At 50.8% G+C, this 14,713-nt stretch overlaps 1 protein-coding gene across 1 annotated transcript in view; it reads right to left on the bottom strand.

The window, feature by feature from the left end:
- Positions 1 to 14,713, bottom strand: part of ARHGEF16 (Rho guanine nucleotide exchange factor 16) — a 350,362-nt gene that overhangs the window by 46,929 nt on the left and 288,720 nt on the right. The window contains exons 5-8 of the mRNA XM_075437221.1: positions 14,098 to 14,200; positions 6,801 to 6,999; positions 1,139 to 1,286; positions 500 to 653 (exon numbers count right to left, since the gene is read on the bottom strand). Of these exons, the coding sequence (XP_075293336.1) occupies positions 500 to 653; positions 1,139 to 1,286; positions 6,801 to 6,999; positions 14,098 to 14,200 (604 nt within the window). The remainder of the gene's footprint in view (positions 1 to 499; positions 654 to 1,138; positions 1,287 to 6,800; positions 7,000 to 14,097; positions 14,201 to 14,713) is intronic.

The raw sequence follows: 14,713 nt of genomic DNA, 5'->3' as shown, positions 1-14,713 counted from the left end.
GGCTTCCACGCATTACCTAGATGAAACATGCAGCAAATAAAGAAGGCAAAAACTCTCTTTAAAAAACACCTTCTTCTTGTCTCTGTGACTATTCCAAATTCTTTACAATGGCTACAGGATTTGAGGCAACCTGAAAAACATTTCCATCGGGCCGTGTCAGCTATTTATTTATGTCATCAACATGAACATTCAAAAATTATTAAGGAAAAAAGAAGACAGAAAGAAAAGATATCAGAAAATGGCATCGCTAGGACTGCTGAGAGACTCAGCTTTTAACTTGTCAAGAAAGTCAAAAACTGCCATCAATGTTTACTGAAGAAACAGGGAGCGTGCAAAAAAAAAAAAGAACAAAAAAAAATTGCTGCGGAATTTCATCTTGTGCTCTGACCTATGAAATTACAGCGGCTGCTCACAGAGGGACAGCTAGTACTGGGGGGCCCTGCAGGATACGGGCAATTACGGCAAAAGCCAGGGCTCCGTGATGGCCGTGACAACTTACATATGAAAGGTTTGACAGTGCTGTGAATGTGCTTGTGCTGTTTGAGGCCAGACGAGGTGGCAAAGGTTTTGCCGCAGTCCGGGCAGGCATGGGCCCGCGCCCCGACGTGCTGGGAACGGATGTGCCGCTGGAGGTTGCTGGGGTCCGTAAACACCTGGAAGAGAAAAAGCCTTGAAGGAGGGAAACACGGCAGTGGGGAGAAGAGCATATATGTGAAAAACTTGACTGTTTTTTTCGTTTTTTTGTCACCAGCGCTCCTGGCATTCGGCGAGCAGGACATTCACCTCCCGCTGTGAACAGACGCGGAGCCGAGCGGGCTGAGCCGTGCCCCGCCAGGCTGCTGCCACGCTCGCCGAAGCGCGCGGTGCTCGCCACTGACCAGCCGCTTGCTTCCCCGCGTCTGCCCGGCCCACGCTCCCCTGCCTCCCCGGCAGGCTCTCCAACGCCCGGCGCAAGGCCGAGCTCCGCATCGAGCTGCCACGCCGGGGCCCGCCGAGCAGCCCGCTCTCCCCGCGTCACCACGCTCCGCACCACGGCTAGGCCACCACACGCATCGCCCGCCCTCCGGACCCCTTCCCCCAGGTCCCCGCGCCCTCTCCCAGGCAGAGCTGCCCACGGGTACCACGTCCTGCGCCGTACCTTGACGCAGTTTTCACATTCAAACCGTTTCCCGCTGTCGTGAGACATTTGGTGGCGGATCAGGTTGGATTTCCAGTTGAACGCCTTGGGACACTGGTCGCACTTGTACTCCCGCTCCTCGGTGTGGATCACCATGTGCTGCTCCAGGCTGGGGGAGAGAGACAGGCTGAGATCGCGCTGCCGGGGCACGCGCTGCTACAGAACTCAGACCAGGGAGGCTGGGAACGAGAGAGGTGGTCAGAGATGGAGACAGAGACACAGGAGGGTCCGGGGGGCTTCCAGGACTCACTGCGGCCGGCCAGCGCGACTGCCAACGCCTTCGTGACGGGAGGCGAGCAGCACGTCGACCACGGGAGGTGCAGCGACACGCACCCACCATTTCTCTTCTTGGCATTTATTTTACAGAAGGAAGCTGCCCTATTCTGCCTCAAAGGATGGTGCGTTTTATGGTATTTCTTACTAAATATCTGAGTCCATTTACAAGGGGGAAAAGGAAGGTGAAACCAGACCTGACCCTGCAGGTTCCTGAAGGGAAAAATGAGCACTTTGTGACCCAGACTCCTACGGCATCCCCACAGGGAGAGACAAGACATTAGCTGCTGCTGCCGAGACTATCACGTTGCCGTCCGCATGGGCACAAAGCCCACGGCTTCCCAGAACGCAGCAACTTAACGTTGGAGAGAAACATGATCAGGTGCAAACACATTTCACTTCTAAATGTCAGACATCTTTTATTACTTAACTCGGCAATTCCAGCTCCTGCCAACTGGCAGCTCCTCCCCGCCCAGGAGGACGATGGCAAAGCCGAGCGGCTGCCGGCACAGGGCCACGGCGGGGACGGCTCGCAGAGACACAGGGAGCTCCTCTTCCCTCCGCCCCAGCCCCGGCCCTGCGCATCGGGCCACCGACCGGGCGTGACAGCCACCAGCAGGCACGGGCGGTGGCACCGGGAAACCAGTCTGCAAACGGTGCTCGTCAGGCTGGAGACCCCGCTCCTCTCCGGCCAGCCCTCAGCAACAGAGGAGGGACGCGTGTGTCCTCTACTGCCTTCCGTGTAGTTGAACGGGAGTTACCAACGCTCCTCCTCACCGGGACTCCTGACGAAGGACAAACTTCCCTGAAGGGTGGGTGTCAGGAGGATGGGGCCAAGCTCTTTTCAGTGGTGCCCAGTGACAGGACAAGGGGCAACGGGCACAAACTGAAGCAGAGGAAGCTCCAGCTGAACCCAAGGAAGAACTTCTTCCCTCTGAGGGTGACGGAGCCCTGGCCCAGGCTGCCCAGGGAGGTTGTGGAGTCTCCTTCTCTGGAGATATTCAAGACCCGCCTGGACAAGATCCTGTGCAGCCTGCTCTGGGTGACCCTGCTTCGGCAGGGGGTTTGGACTAGATGACCCACAGAGGTCCCTTCCAACCCCTACTATTCTGTGATTCTGTGTGATTCTGTGATTCCGTGAAACCCACCGCTGCCTGAAATCCCCTCCAGACCGGTACTAAACCATTCCTATGGAACTTGAAAGCACGGCTGTATTTTTTACAGGAACATTAAAACTAAACATTACTGAAAAGTCCTGCCAGTCCTCACTCAGTGCCACAGGACAACCTCGCAGCAGGGAACTCCTGGGCTTTTCCACGGAGCCCGAGGGCTTTAAAAACCAAGGAATTGACTCAGCTGTGGCAGGTCACAGAATCACAGAATCACAGAATAGTAGGGGTTGAAAGGGACCTCTGTGGGTCATCTAGTCCAACCCCCCTGCCGAAGCAGGGTCACCTACAGCAGGCTGCACAGGACCTTGTCCAGGCGGGGCTGGAATATCTCCAGAGAAGGAGACTCCACAACCTCCCTGGGCAGCCTGGGCCAGGGCTCTGTCACCCTCAGAGGGAAGAAGTTCTTCCTCGGGTTCAGCTGGAGCTTCCTCTGCTTCATTTTGTGCCCGTTGCCCCTTGTCCTGTCACTGGGCACCACTGGAAAGAGTCTGGCCCCGTCCTCCTGACCCCCACCCTGCAGATATTTATAAGCATTTATTAGGTGCCCTCGCAGCCTTCTCTTCTTCAGGCTGAACAAGCCCAGCTCCCTCAGCCTCTCCTCATAGGGAAGATGTTCCAGTCCCCTTATCATCCTCGTAGCCCTCCGCTGGACTCTCTCCAGTAGCTCTTCATCTTTCTTGAACTGGGGAGCCCAGAACTGGACACTACTCCAGATGGGGCCTCACCAGGGCGGTGTAGAGGGGAAGGAGAACCTCCCTCGTCCTGCTGGCCACACTCAAGACCGTACTGCTCGCACTCTCTTCAGAAGCCCATGGGACCAGCATCCCCAGTGGGACCAGCATCCCCAGCGGGGCAGTTTGCCGACAGGCACCTGCCTGCACCGCCGTGGAGCACAGGGCCTCTGAACTTCCCAGTGTAAAGGCTAACTGCACTGACAACTGACCTGCACCCAGCCCTTCGTGCCCCGGGGGCATCTGCTGGCCCACGCGCACGGGCCAGCCTGTAGCGGGTGGCTCCACCAGAAGCGGGCTCGGTGGGACTGCAGCCTGACGGCAGCTCTAGGGACCAGCCCAAGCAGCTGCCAGCCTGCTGCTCCCTTGAAGAACCTCCTCTTCCTTCAAGTCAGACAGTTAATATTCATGAACATGCCCCTTATAAACTGCCAATCCACCAGTTTTAAAGAAGCAATATTCATTTTGCTAAAGAAACGGTCTTCTTAACACCACAAAATTTTTTACGCATGCAAAGAAATATATACCTTTCATATACATATACAAAAATACGCTCCTGTTAACTGTGATTTATGAGTTTATTTAGAGCAAATATGGACAAACTAATATGCTGTTTAGAGGGAAGTACCTACTGGGATTAGCAAAACATTTATTTATTTAGTCAGCTGCTAAATGCTCAATTTCAGTTCCCCAGTGGCACTCTTGATTTGATCTGTATTAACTTCTGAAAAATTGTAAGAACATCGAGGTATGCTGCCTGGATACATTCTGTGTTTTAGTGGCTTTCTCAGTGCATAAAAGGCAGCAGACTGATGGGGGAGGGATAGACGGGGACATTCTCTCCCAGCACCACCAAATCCATCAGCGTGCAGCACGCTGAATGGTGATGTTGCTGACTCTCTCTTTCCCTGTCAAAAAAAATGACTTCATATGATTTCCTTAAAAAAAAACCCCAACCCAAACATTTGGAATCCACGGTCTAAAAGGCAACGCAGCCACCGAGCCCAGGAGCCCCCACCACAACTCCAAACATCTTCCAAGCACATAGGTCTGTGCCTGGTGACCCGAGTCCAGCTGGAAACACCCCAAAAGGCCTCTCCATCACCTGGGGACGCTCAGCAACTGAAAATCCCTGCTGGGGCACACACGGGGACGTTTGCCTTGCGCTCAAGGCATTTGTGTCGAGCACACTGATGCTGGGTAAGTGTCCTGCCACCTCTCCTTCTTCACTACAAGGTCTGCAAAGTAACAGTTGGGAGTGATGATTTTGAAGAATCTACTCTGCAGGAGAAAGTCCTGAAAATACACCAGGGCAGGGCTTGTAAAATTGGCGTTCTGTGCTCGGCCTGACTTTGAACAAGTCACTTGCTCATCCCTTGCACCTACGCACCCGTAGAAGCCGTGCTTGCGCCCAGAGCCCGCTGCTCCAGGGCCAGCGACGCTGGCAATCGAGCTGTGCCCCGAGGGGAGCCAAGTCCGACGCCGAGTCAAGGCTGGGCTTACCCACGTCTCCCAAGAAACCGAGGCAAACGGGGACCTTAACTTGAATACCTAGAATGAGCTTCACCAGATGACTGCACGTCTCGCCGACAGGGAGAAGTAACCACGAAAGGGAAAAGGGGACTTAAAGTCCTCCTGCTGCTCTTCACCGCTGCAAAACGGACGCCGTGCCACCCCAGGACCCACGGGGAGCCAGGAGACACACAGACACCACCAGGAGGAGACACGGACATTTTAAAGGGCATTTCCTCAATTAACATAAAAACTACAGAGTGCTGGAAGCTAAAGAGGAGAAAGTTTCTATCTAACACAGCTAGAGAAGTGAAAGAACTGGAATTCCCACTAAAAATCATAAATATTTAAAACATTTAAGGGAAGTTCTCCTTTTCTTGCCACGTAAAACAAATAAGAGAATTGCAGCCTCCTAGTACCTACTCAACAGCAGCCAACGTAGCAGCACGAGGTGAGGACCGAAGACACCAACCTGTGCTCAGAACCCTACACAGACACCACCGGCAGACGGGATCCGTCACGGCTTGTAGGACGCCCACAGCGCAGCCGAGAGCCAAGCTCTTCTCAAGACAGATAAACTAGCGGAATGTTCTCTACGTTTCACCTTTCTCTATATTTTTTTAAACCAAGAACTTTTCTGCACTTACTTAGATAAAAGATCTGAAAGTAACAATATAGTTAAGTTCAAAATGACTAATGCTGGTGAACCTCTTTTAACCGAAATGGAGCAGGCCTTACACTGGCTGTAAGCTCCAGGTTTTTGCTCCCCTTATTAACTACAGAAGAGAGGACTGCCCGCTCTCACAACTCTACACCAGATCTCGCTGTGCCTGCTGTTTGTGCATCCGAGCAGTCAGCTGAAATGAGTGTGTGAGAACTCCAGCCTCCAGCAAACAGAGAAAACTCTGGTCCTCACGCTGTGGAGAAAACCTTGAAAACACAGCGCAGGAGCTAAAGGCTCAGGATACCAATAAACACAGTTCCTACAATGATTTTAAAAAACCCTCAACTTTTTAAAACTGGCTTCTAACATTTAACCATTCAAGCCTCACACTGCAAATGAATCAGAAATCTGAAAGATCTCTGCTTTAACGCTGCATTTGATTGCCATCACAATGTGCTTGAAAGATGCAAATTTTCAGTTAAAACTTACTGGGACAAATAATTTTTCCTTTAAAAAAAAGTTTAATTCTTACTTAGAGTTGTCTTATAATACTAATTCAATAATTATTGCCAATAAAAATATGAGATGGAGAAGATTCTATCTTCCTTTTTTCCTTTCACATTTCTATTACAAAAACACTTGGTGAAAACAAAATGTTTTCATGAACGTTTTCTTTTTAAAAAGAAATTAAAACCAAAAATTTGATTGGAATAGACTTCTTTTAATTGCTTCTGCAAGATCAAAGAGGAGCTCATGACCAAGTACGAGCTCTTAGTGTAACAACGCCTCTTTATACTCACTGATCTCAAATGACCAAGAATTACACATAAAAAAAGCCTTGATGCAAATATTGGCAGCAGGTAATACCGCTGTTTTCCCTCAGAACCAGATCACACGGGAGCAGCGGCCGCACAGAATCCACCCAGGTCTACCAAGCTGCCCGTCGCAGCCCTGAGCAAGCACAGGGAACTCAGCAAACCACCATTTCACTTTCTATTGCCAATAACCCGTGAGTGCTTCTGCCAGTGGGTACCCAAAAGCAGCACAGTCTACGAAATCAAGGTGAAATCAAACGCTGTCCAATAGCTAATGACATCGAAGGATCCTAAATACGACTCTCCTGAACCCTACGGAGACAGGAAAGGTACATCCCCGCAGCGCCCGGAGCCGCCTGGCTCCCGCCTCGGTCCCCCGTCTCCTGTCACCAGCCAGGACCGGGCAGGAGGAACGGAGAGGGGCGGCCGGAGGAGGCTCTGGCAACTTTCCGGTACCTGTATTTATTGGGGAACATCCTCTCACAGTCCTTGCACTCATAGACCTGTCCATCTCCAAGACCTTCTTGCTTGATCTCCTCATTCAGGGTCTCGTAGAGGGAGCTGACGGCGTTGCAGGCGTACTTCTTGTGTCGCCGCAGGTCGAGCTTTGACTGGAACAGTTCATCACAGTCCTCGCAGCGAAACGTGTGCTCTTCTACAACAGACAGAGAAGATGGTTTTGACTTGTGGGTCAGGATGTTCAAAGGAGTCTAATTATTCTACCCAACGCAGGGCTTGTAAAGCAAATGTCATGTTGTGTGAGGATCTACCAAACAAAGAGGCAAAGGGGAAATCTGCAAGTGGCAGGAGAGAGAAACCAAGGCAGGCTGTGTCAGCAGAGCGCTTTCGCTTTAAGCATTAAGAAAAAAATAAATCAATCACACAACCAGGAGAGATCTTGTTTTCTTTGTGTCCTGGCCTCTGCTGAGACGTGGAGACCTACGAGAATGAGCCGATGCTCAGAATACTGGGGGTACTTCTGGAGCGCTGTGTCTGTTTGCAGTGAGGTTTTCCGAAAATAGCAACGAGCTCTTCCTCAAAAGGGGCTCCCGGGAAAAAAGGAGCAAACCACACTCCTAAAGACAGCCCCTGGGAAAAGCAAACCGCCACAGCACAAACCTGGAGCAGCTCCTTTCTAAGAAAATGTCTTTCTAACGCTGTGCTCCTGCCTCTTCCCGCACAGCTGCAGAAGCACAGTGCGCTGTCAAGCCCCCAGAGTTCAAGACCGGAGTAACATGGAAGAGAGAACAGGGAGCCAAAGTCTTTGTTGTTGTGCTGGGGTTTTTCTTTTTTTTTTAAAAAAAGATCTAATGCACATAATAAATTACTGTAGTCAAGGTCAAACAAATTAAAAAGAGGGCAGCTATTATTAAGTTTACAAGGCAGCATCCTGACCATAGTGCCAAGCCAAACAATCAGCTCGGAGCTGTAAATTTTCCAGGAGAAGGACGTCCGCGAGGCAGTCGGGATAGCTCCGGGCTCCTCACCCAGCAGCCAGCCTGGAACAGCAGCTTCCCAGCCACCACCAGGTCCCCGGTGCCGCGCTCCCCCGTCCTCCGCTACCCTCTTCCTCCAGGCTCTGCGGCCCTCTTCCCTATTATGATTTAGTCTCTTTTTCTGAGAACTTTATTTTCAAAAGGAAAGCTTGTGGTAAAACGCATTAGTTCAGAGGGAAGAGTGGAAATATTCTGTCTAAGCGATGCAGATGAAATCCAGCGCTGTGACAGAGCTGCTGCGGGGAAGGGGACAGCGGGGAAGGGGTCTCCGTGGCCACCACTCTGCCCCGAGCCCTTTCCAAAATCTGCAGCCCCGTGGTTTACCGTACCCCGCGCGCTGGTTTGCCTGAAGTTTTGCACCATTACAACCCCTGAGGCTGTGCTTAAAGGCCTGAAACTGTGTTTTATATAAATCAGGGTTAACTCTGTTAAAAGTGCGACACGAGCACAAGCAGAGGCAGTGTCACACCCAGCGACCGCCGCTTCCCCGCCTGCACTCGGGCAAGAATCTCCCTTCTCTGCTTCTCTCAGCAGAGCCTATTTCGCCTCGGGCTGTGGTTTTCGACCCGTGCCCCTGCACGCCGGGGACTCTGCGACTTGCTGCTGCGGTGACTAAGACAGACAAGATCCCATAAGCGGCTACAGCAAGCTACGTAGGCAGATGAAACCCAGAGTGGTCCACACCTACACGGAAAGTATCGACATCCCCACAAACTGGAAAAAGTCAAGCGCAGCTGAAAGAGAAAATATCACTACGACCTCATGGGCGAAGCCTTGCTGTTTATCCACGCAGCGGGTCTTGTGGTACTGTACCCGCTGGACACAGGAATGAGCAAAATACAGAGACGCTTTGGGATTTCCTGAACTGCAGAAGAGGAATGTGAAAAGAAGAAAAATCCAGTAGGTCAACATTTTCCTTTGGAGGGCGAAGGGGGTTTTGACTAAAAAAGAAGACCTAAGGGAAGAAAATAGCCGTATCTTTCCTATTTCACCTAGTTTTGCCAGACCTTATACTCTGAAATTGCTATCAGCAGCCTCACAAGGCAGTGGATCAGGCCCTGCTCTACTCCTCACAGAAATTCTGTTTACTAGCACTTTGTAGAAGAGTACCAATATGTTTTCTGTCCCTAGAGAGGGAAACCTGGAAATCAGGACATAAAAAACTGCCTAGCAGTATCCAGACACCGTGTGGTGCCTACCATTAAAATAACCTACCATTAAAATAACCAAAACTACTTTGGGGGGGGACAGAAAGCATTGTAGTGTCACGGCATGTCTTGTTATCGCACTCTACTCATAACAACAGCACAAAGCATGCACTGTTACCTATCAAAATTCGCTATTTCATCTGCACACGTTTCTGGACCGAACACATCCTCAGTGTGAAAGCAGCAAGGTGGGGGGGGTAAGCGCTGTGACTCGGTGTGCTGCACCTTTCCACTCTCCACGTGGTCGTGACCGGGGGAGAGGAGATGAGCCCGACGGCATCGAGCGACCCGAACGCAGGCTCTGCATGGGCTGAGGCAGTAACCGCCTGGTGCCACCCCTCCCCATCGCTCCTGAACTCACACTGCAGCAGGCGTTTATCCGCTGCGGCGTTCCGTTTTCGCAGTCCCAGACGCCAAGCTGCAGTGCACAGTGCTGGCACTAACAACCACGACCGCGCTTCTGCTCTGTGCCTGACTGCTCGAGACGTACGTGGGACAGCAGCTCGTCTGACCCACGCAGCCCACCGAGCTGTGGAGGAACAGGATAAATCCCTCGGTAAATCCAGAGAGCGTGGAGCTGCTCTGCCAAGGTGTCCACCCAGCTCAGAATTCGCCCCGCAAATCAAAGGTGTCCCCTGTTTTGTAAATAGAGCCATGGCTCAGCACAAGAAGGCTCTTTCGCAGCAGCAATCAACAGCTCTCCAGACCGGGAACTCCCAGATCACTTCACCTCCTGAGCAGGTCCCGCGAAATTCCCAGCATCTCTCAAGCTCAACCTGGCAATGCCCCAGACCCAGAAACTTGGAATGGAGCAAACAGCTTTTTTTTTTTCTTCTCTTTTTATGACTTCAGACAAAATGCATCAAAATACCTTCTGCAAATCCATACTGAATTCTTCCTACCAGTTCGAGATTCATATTATTAATTGTACCTTATTTCACCCAAACTATCCTCCAGGAACCAGAAATCCACTTTGAGTTTGCAGCACTAGCCAAGCAGAACAATTTACTCCATACCTGGCGAAAGCAGGGCACCTCGCCAGCACCCCGTCCCGCAGCACACAACGACACGGCACTACCTGCTGCTACCAATAACCCACCCGGGTCCTTTCTGTGAGGTTACAGGACAGGCTGACAGATGGACGGACGACATACACTGACAGCCTCAGTAACAACTGTTAGAGAGAGCTTTTCCTTCGAATTCTGCTCGTCCTTTGCCACAGATCTGGCAGAGACCGCAGGCGGCACAGGGTGCTCTCAGCGGGCAGCAGCTGGGGAGCTGCCCCGTGGGACCGCTGTTAAGCAGCGTAAGCACCAAGGCAGTTCAGCCCAGGCACGTGCACACTCTCAGAGCTGCACAGATTTTGCAGCTTTAGCCCTTGCACATCACTAAACTGAATAAGCCCTGTCAGTTCTGTACAGGTTTGTGCTTCCGTAACAACAACGCTCCTCTCCCACCAGCAGCACAGCAGCTCTTCCGCAGGTAGCGAGGATGGATGGCAAGCAAAGAAATGCACGTGCTTCAGAATATCTGGGCTTGGAAAAAGAAGTTTTATTGACAAGAAGAATTGGAGAACTGATACAAACACGATTCAAAGCCCTGCAGTCACACGTTGCACATGTCACCACTGGTGGCAATGCTATTCTGACGCTCAGACGGGTTAAACAGAGGAAGACCTGGGTGGCTGGTAGAGCGGCTGATGGTATCGTACCAACACCCAGCGCCTGGTCCTTGGCATTCCCGTTTCTGAGCTCGGGAAGATCAGACTTCTCACTAAACACCGCTGCAGGCAAAGGAACTGACCGGTAGACTAAGGGCCAGAGCATCACCCTGCAAAGGGAAACCTCAGCAACCAAGGAGGCTCAGGGCCAAATGAAAGAGACCTGGTATCTACCCGGTGTCTGCACCAGACACCCAGCTTGTAGGCTTCAGGTTCATTAAACGGTCTTTTTTTCTGCTTCTTTAAGCACCAAAAATAAAATATTGCCCTTCAAAGCAAGTTCTCATTAAAGTTTTTGTCTTTATTTAAGCACCACAAATGAAAATCCTGCCCTTCAGAAAAGGTTCCCACTTCAGTATCTTACAGGGAGAAGGGGATAAAAAGAAAAGAAAAATCCAGTTACAAAAAAATTGCTGCCTGTTCTCTGTGTCTTGTTTGTCAAATCTATGGTTATATGTGTCTATCTTAAGTTCCATCAGTAACACTCAGGACAAAGCAGGAATGTAACAGAAAAATAAATCAGTGCCTAATAGCTTTCAGAGAAACCAAGGGGAACACAATTATGTGGCATCTACATGCTAATCTACCAGACTTGAATCTCAAAGGAGTTCAAGTGCCCTACTCAAAATTCCTGCAGTGATAAGGGGTCTGCTGTGTTTGGCTGGGGTTTGGAGAAAAGATTTTTATGATAATTATCTTTGTGTGGAACAATTTTGCATTTTCTTTCTTCTTAATTCAGACTCGAAATGGGGGTGCGAGGCAGCAGGAAGATAGCATTACCGAAAGTAAAAAGTATTAAGAAGTCAAATATTGAACGTTGGCCTATTATAATTTGAAAGTAATTCTGTGGCACAAGCACCAGACATTACCAGGAAGACACGGATAAACGCTACACAATGAGGACGACGGAAAACAAGGAGCACTTTTCGTTTGTTCAAATAAAAGCCTGTTAGAAACAGAAATGCAAAACAGTGCAGAGTTTTCTCTCTGATTTCTCCCCAACATCCAAAGAAAGGCACGTGTTACTCCATCAGTGTGAATGCAGAAATTATCCATCTCTGTGTGCTGGTCTCATGAAAACTACTAAGTTTTTTAGGGAGAAAGAAGACTGAAAAAATAATCCCAAACGTGGCATCTCCGTCAGACAGCAGCTACCACACTGCCTGTTCGTTCCCTTCACCCCCAGACCTTCAGCAAAAGAGCCTGCAGCAGCACTAACCCCCAAACTATCCACTTTTTCATAAATATTTCAAACTAATTGTGCATATCATATGTATGCTCTTAAAGAATTTCACTGCAAATTTGAATCTGAAAATTCTATTCATATACAGGTAAAAGAAAATAAACGTACTGTCGGATGTCCAGGCGAGACAACTCAAATCTCAGCGATTCATTTTGTAGAACGGTGTTTCCAACTACTAGTTTAAAAAAGACTGGAAGCTGAGAATCTATTTATAGAAATTAGTCATCAAATAATAATGCGAAACCTGCAATAGGCTCTACACTGAACGAGCAGAAAAAGACAGAAGTAATACACCCTAATGATCTCTTGAGAAAATTCCTGTCCCTGTTACGCTGTCCTCTAACTTTCCCTGCCACCCAACGTCAAGGAAACTCCGAGCCCTGCAAAAGGGGAGCAGAACCTCGCAAGTCCGGACCGGCTTCCACGTCGTCCCAGGACCACCACGCGCGGCCGGAGGGTGAGGGTTCTGCAGCGCTGCCTCGCCACAGGGCTCCGTACTCCCCTCCGCACCGCAAATCTGAAAATGGGAATCTGTACCATTTTTGATTACTCCAGACACATCTGTACTGTTGCCTTGTTTTTGCTGTATTTTTGGGATTGGGGTAGCACCTCTTTCCTAGTTTTCCTAAGAGCTCACTCTCATGGCAGAGTGTTTGTATCGACAGGCTCTGTCACCGGCAGTCAAAGGGGTGGGACGCCAAACACCAGCCCCAGTCCCAGTGGAACGTCGAGAAAAGCACTGAACAAAGGAAAAAAAAAATCCTGGCGACGCTCTCAGGTTGCCGGAATATTTCAGGCCACGTGCCTTGCTAACCTGTCCTCCGGTCGCTGGCGGGGGCCCCTCCAGAGGCGTGCGAGGACGCTGCGGAGGGCAGGTGAGCAGCAGCCCGTCCCCAGGAATGCCACCGCCGGACGGCCTCGCGACGGCCGCTCCTGCGCCCGGCTCCGGCTGCGCGTCCCTCCCCAGCCCCCGGGATCAGCTCCGCAGCCTGACTGCAGGAGCTCTGGCTGTTCTCCCTCTGCAGTGCCAAATGCTTCTGTTCCCTGTGAAGCTAAACCCGACCCCAAAGTTCTCCCCAGTCTAACAGAACGATGAGCAGAAAGCTCCACGCTGCTTCTTATCACAAGTCAGTCCTTTATAGCCATCCCCGTGCACCATCAGAAAAGGAAGGACTCAAAGGCTTCTCTTTTTTTTCTCTTTTCCCATCCCTCTCTGTGTGTCCTCTTGAATTTCACATAGCACCAACCTGGCGTAGGAAGAGAATCCAAGAAGCGCAGTGCTCCTTGCTCTTGCTCACCAGAAAACGCTCGCTCAACCCAGAAAGCATCACGGTCTTTTACGCAGTCTGTGTGATGACCGACCTTCAGTAATTAACAGCAGGCTATTCAGAGGAAAATGGTTATGCTAGTACACGAAGCAGCGAGTAAGGTTCAGTCTTCCAGGCTGCTCCACACGCAATAGCGGTTCAGGAAACGTCCGCCTCTGCGAGCTCGTCTGAGCTACGCGCCTTGCCCGGCAGCACCAACTCACCGCAAGGCAGGAGAGACACTGCAGTAACAAAAATGTCAACTTTTGTTTAAAAAATAAGCATTCTTTCGGCCTTTGCTGCACCGCTTCAGGCTTTCAGAGGCGTCTATACTGTAGCAATAATAATGCCAGCTACGAGTCCTCCACCCTCTGCCTGGCTCCCCCTTTTCCGTGCCATCTCAAGCTCTAACGACCCCTGATTTGCAAGCCTTGGAATGGTCTGGCCCATTTTTATTACACCCAAAGAAACACGGTGACCCTGGGAATTAAGAAGGCACCTCCAACCCCATCCATAACCACAACATTCCTCAAAGAGAAGCAGCAAAACCATCTGCAGCATGCCTGGAGGTCAGTAAAAACTTTCTCGCTATCGTTGACCGAGGCAGCTACGCTCGCCAGAGGAGGAGCGGAAACAAGCACAAAGCATTGACAGTCGCAGCCGGGGCAGGTACCGGACCAGGTCTGTGTCCCAGTCCAGCACCAGCTGAGGTTCTCAGCACTCCCAGGGTTGCTGGTGAGAGGTGCACAAAGGTCCTGTCTAGCGAAACGAGGCCTTACCTTCCATGCTGGGCGCCATGTTCCCAAGTGAATAACCACCTTCCTTCAAACACACCAAGAGCTCTTCTCCTGGCTCAATTTCTTTAATAACTTTATAATAGATCTGGGAATCAGAAACAAAAAATTGAGAGACATGTTAAATATGCGAAGACTTGCATTTTACATTTTAACCAATAACGCAAATTATCCCAGCTAATAGGGGAGGCTGTCACTTGATCTGTGCGATAATTGCTACTGAGAGCTCTTTTTTCTGCGGTTATTTTCCTACACGTGTGTCAGCGTTTCCTGCAGCTTGGGCAACGGAGCAGTAACAGCCTCGCTCCTTCAAACTGCGCACAATCCTCACACGGTTCTCCCTGCCGCCTGTGAGCTCCGGGGATCTGTCACAGCGAGGGGCGATCACGCTGACAGAGGGAACCGAGGCACTCCAGTCCCTGCTCCTCTAAGCCGACACCGGCCTGACGAAGAATCGGCTCATCGTCGTATCTTCACGGAGTTGCTCTGCAGCTTACCCTCACCTAGGGCCTGAGGACCTGACCGCTAAAGCCAAGATCCGAACCACCCCGCGCTCCTGCCCACCCACTGAACCTGTGCCTTCGCAACGGCAGCGAGCGCA

Source organism: Opisthocomus hoazin, chromosome 16 (assembly GCF_030867145.1).
Source record: "Opisthocomus hoazin isolate bOpiHoa1 chromosome 16, bOpiHoa1.hap1, whole genome shotgun sequence".
NCBI lineage: Eukaryota > Metazoa > Chordata > Aves > Opisthocomiformes > Opisthocomidae > Opisthocomus > Opisthocomus hoazin.
This window is presented reverse-complemented; position numbering and strand designations above follow the sequence as displayed.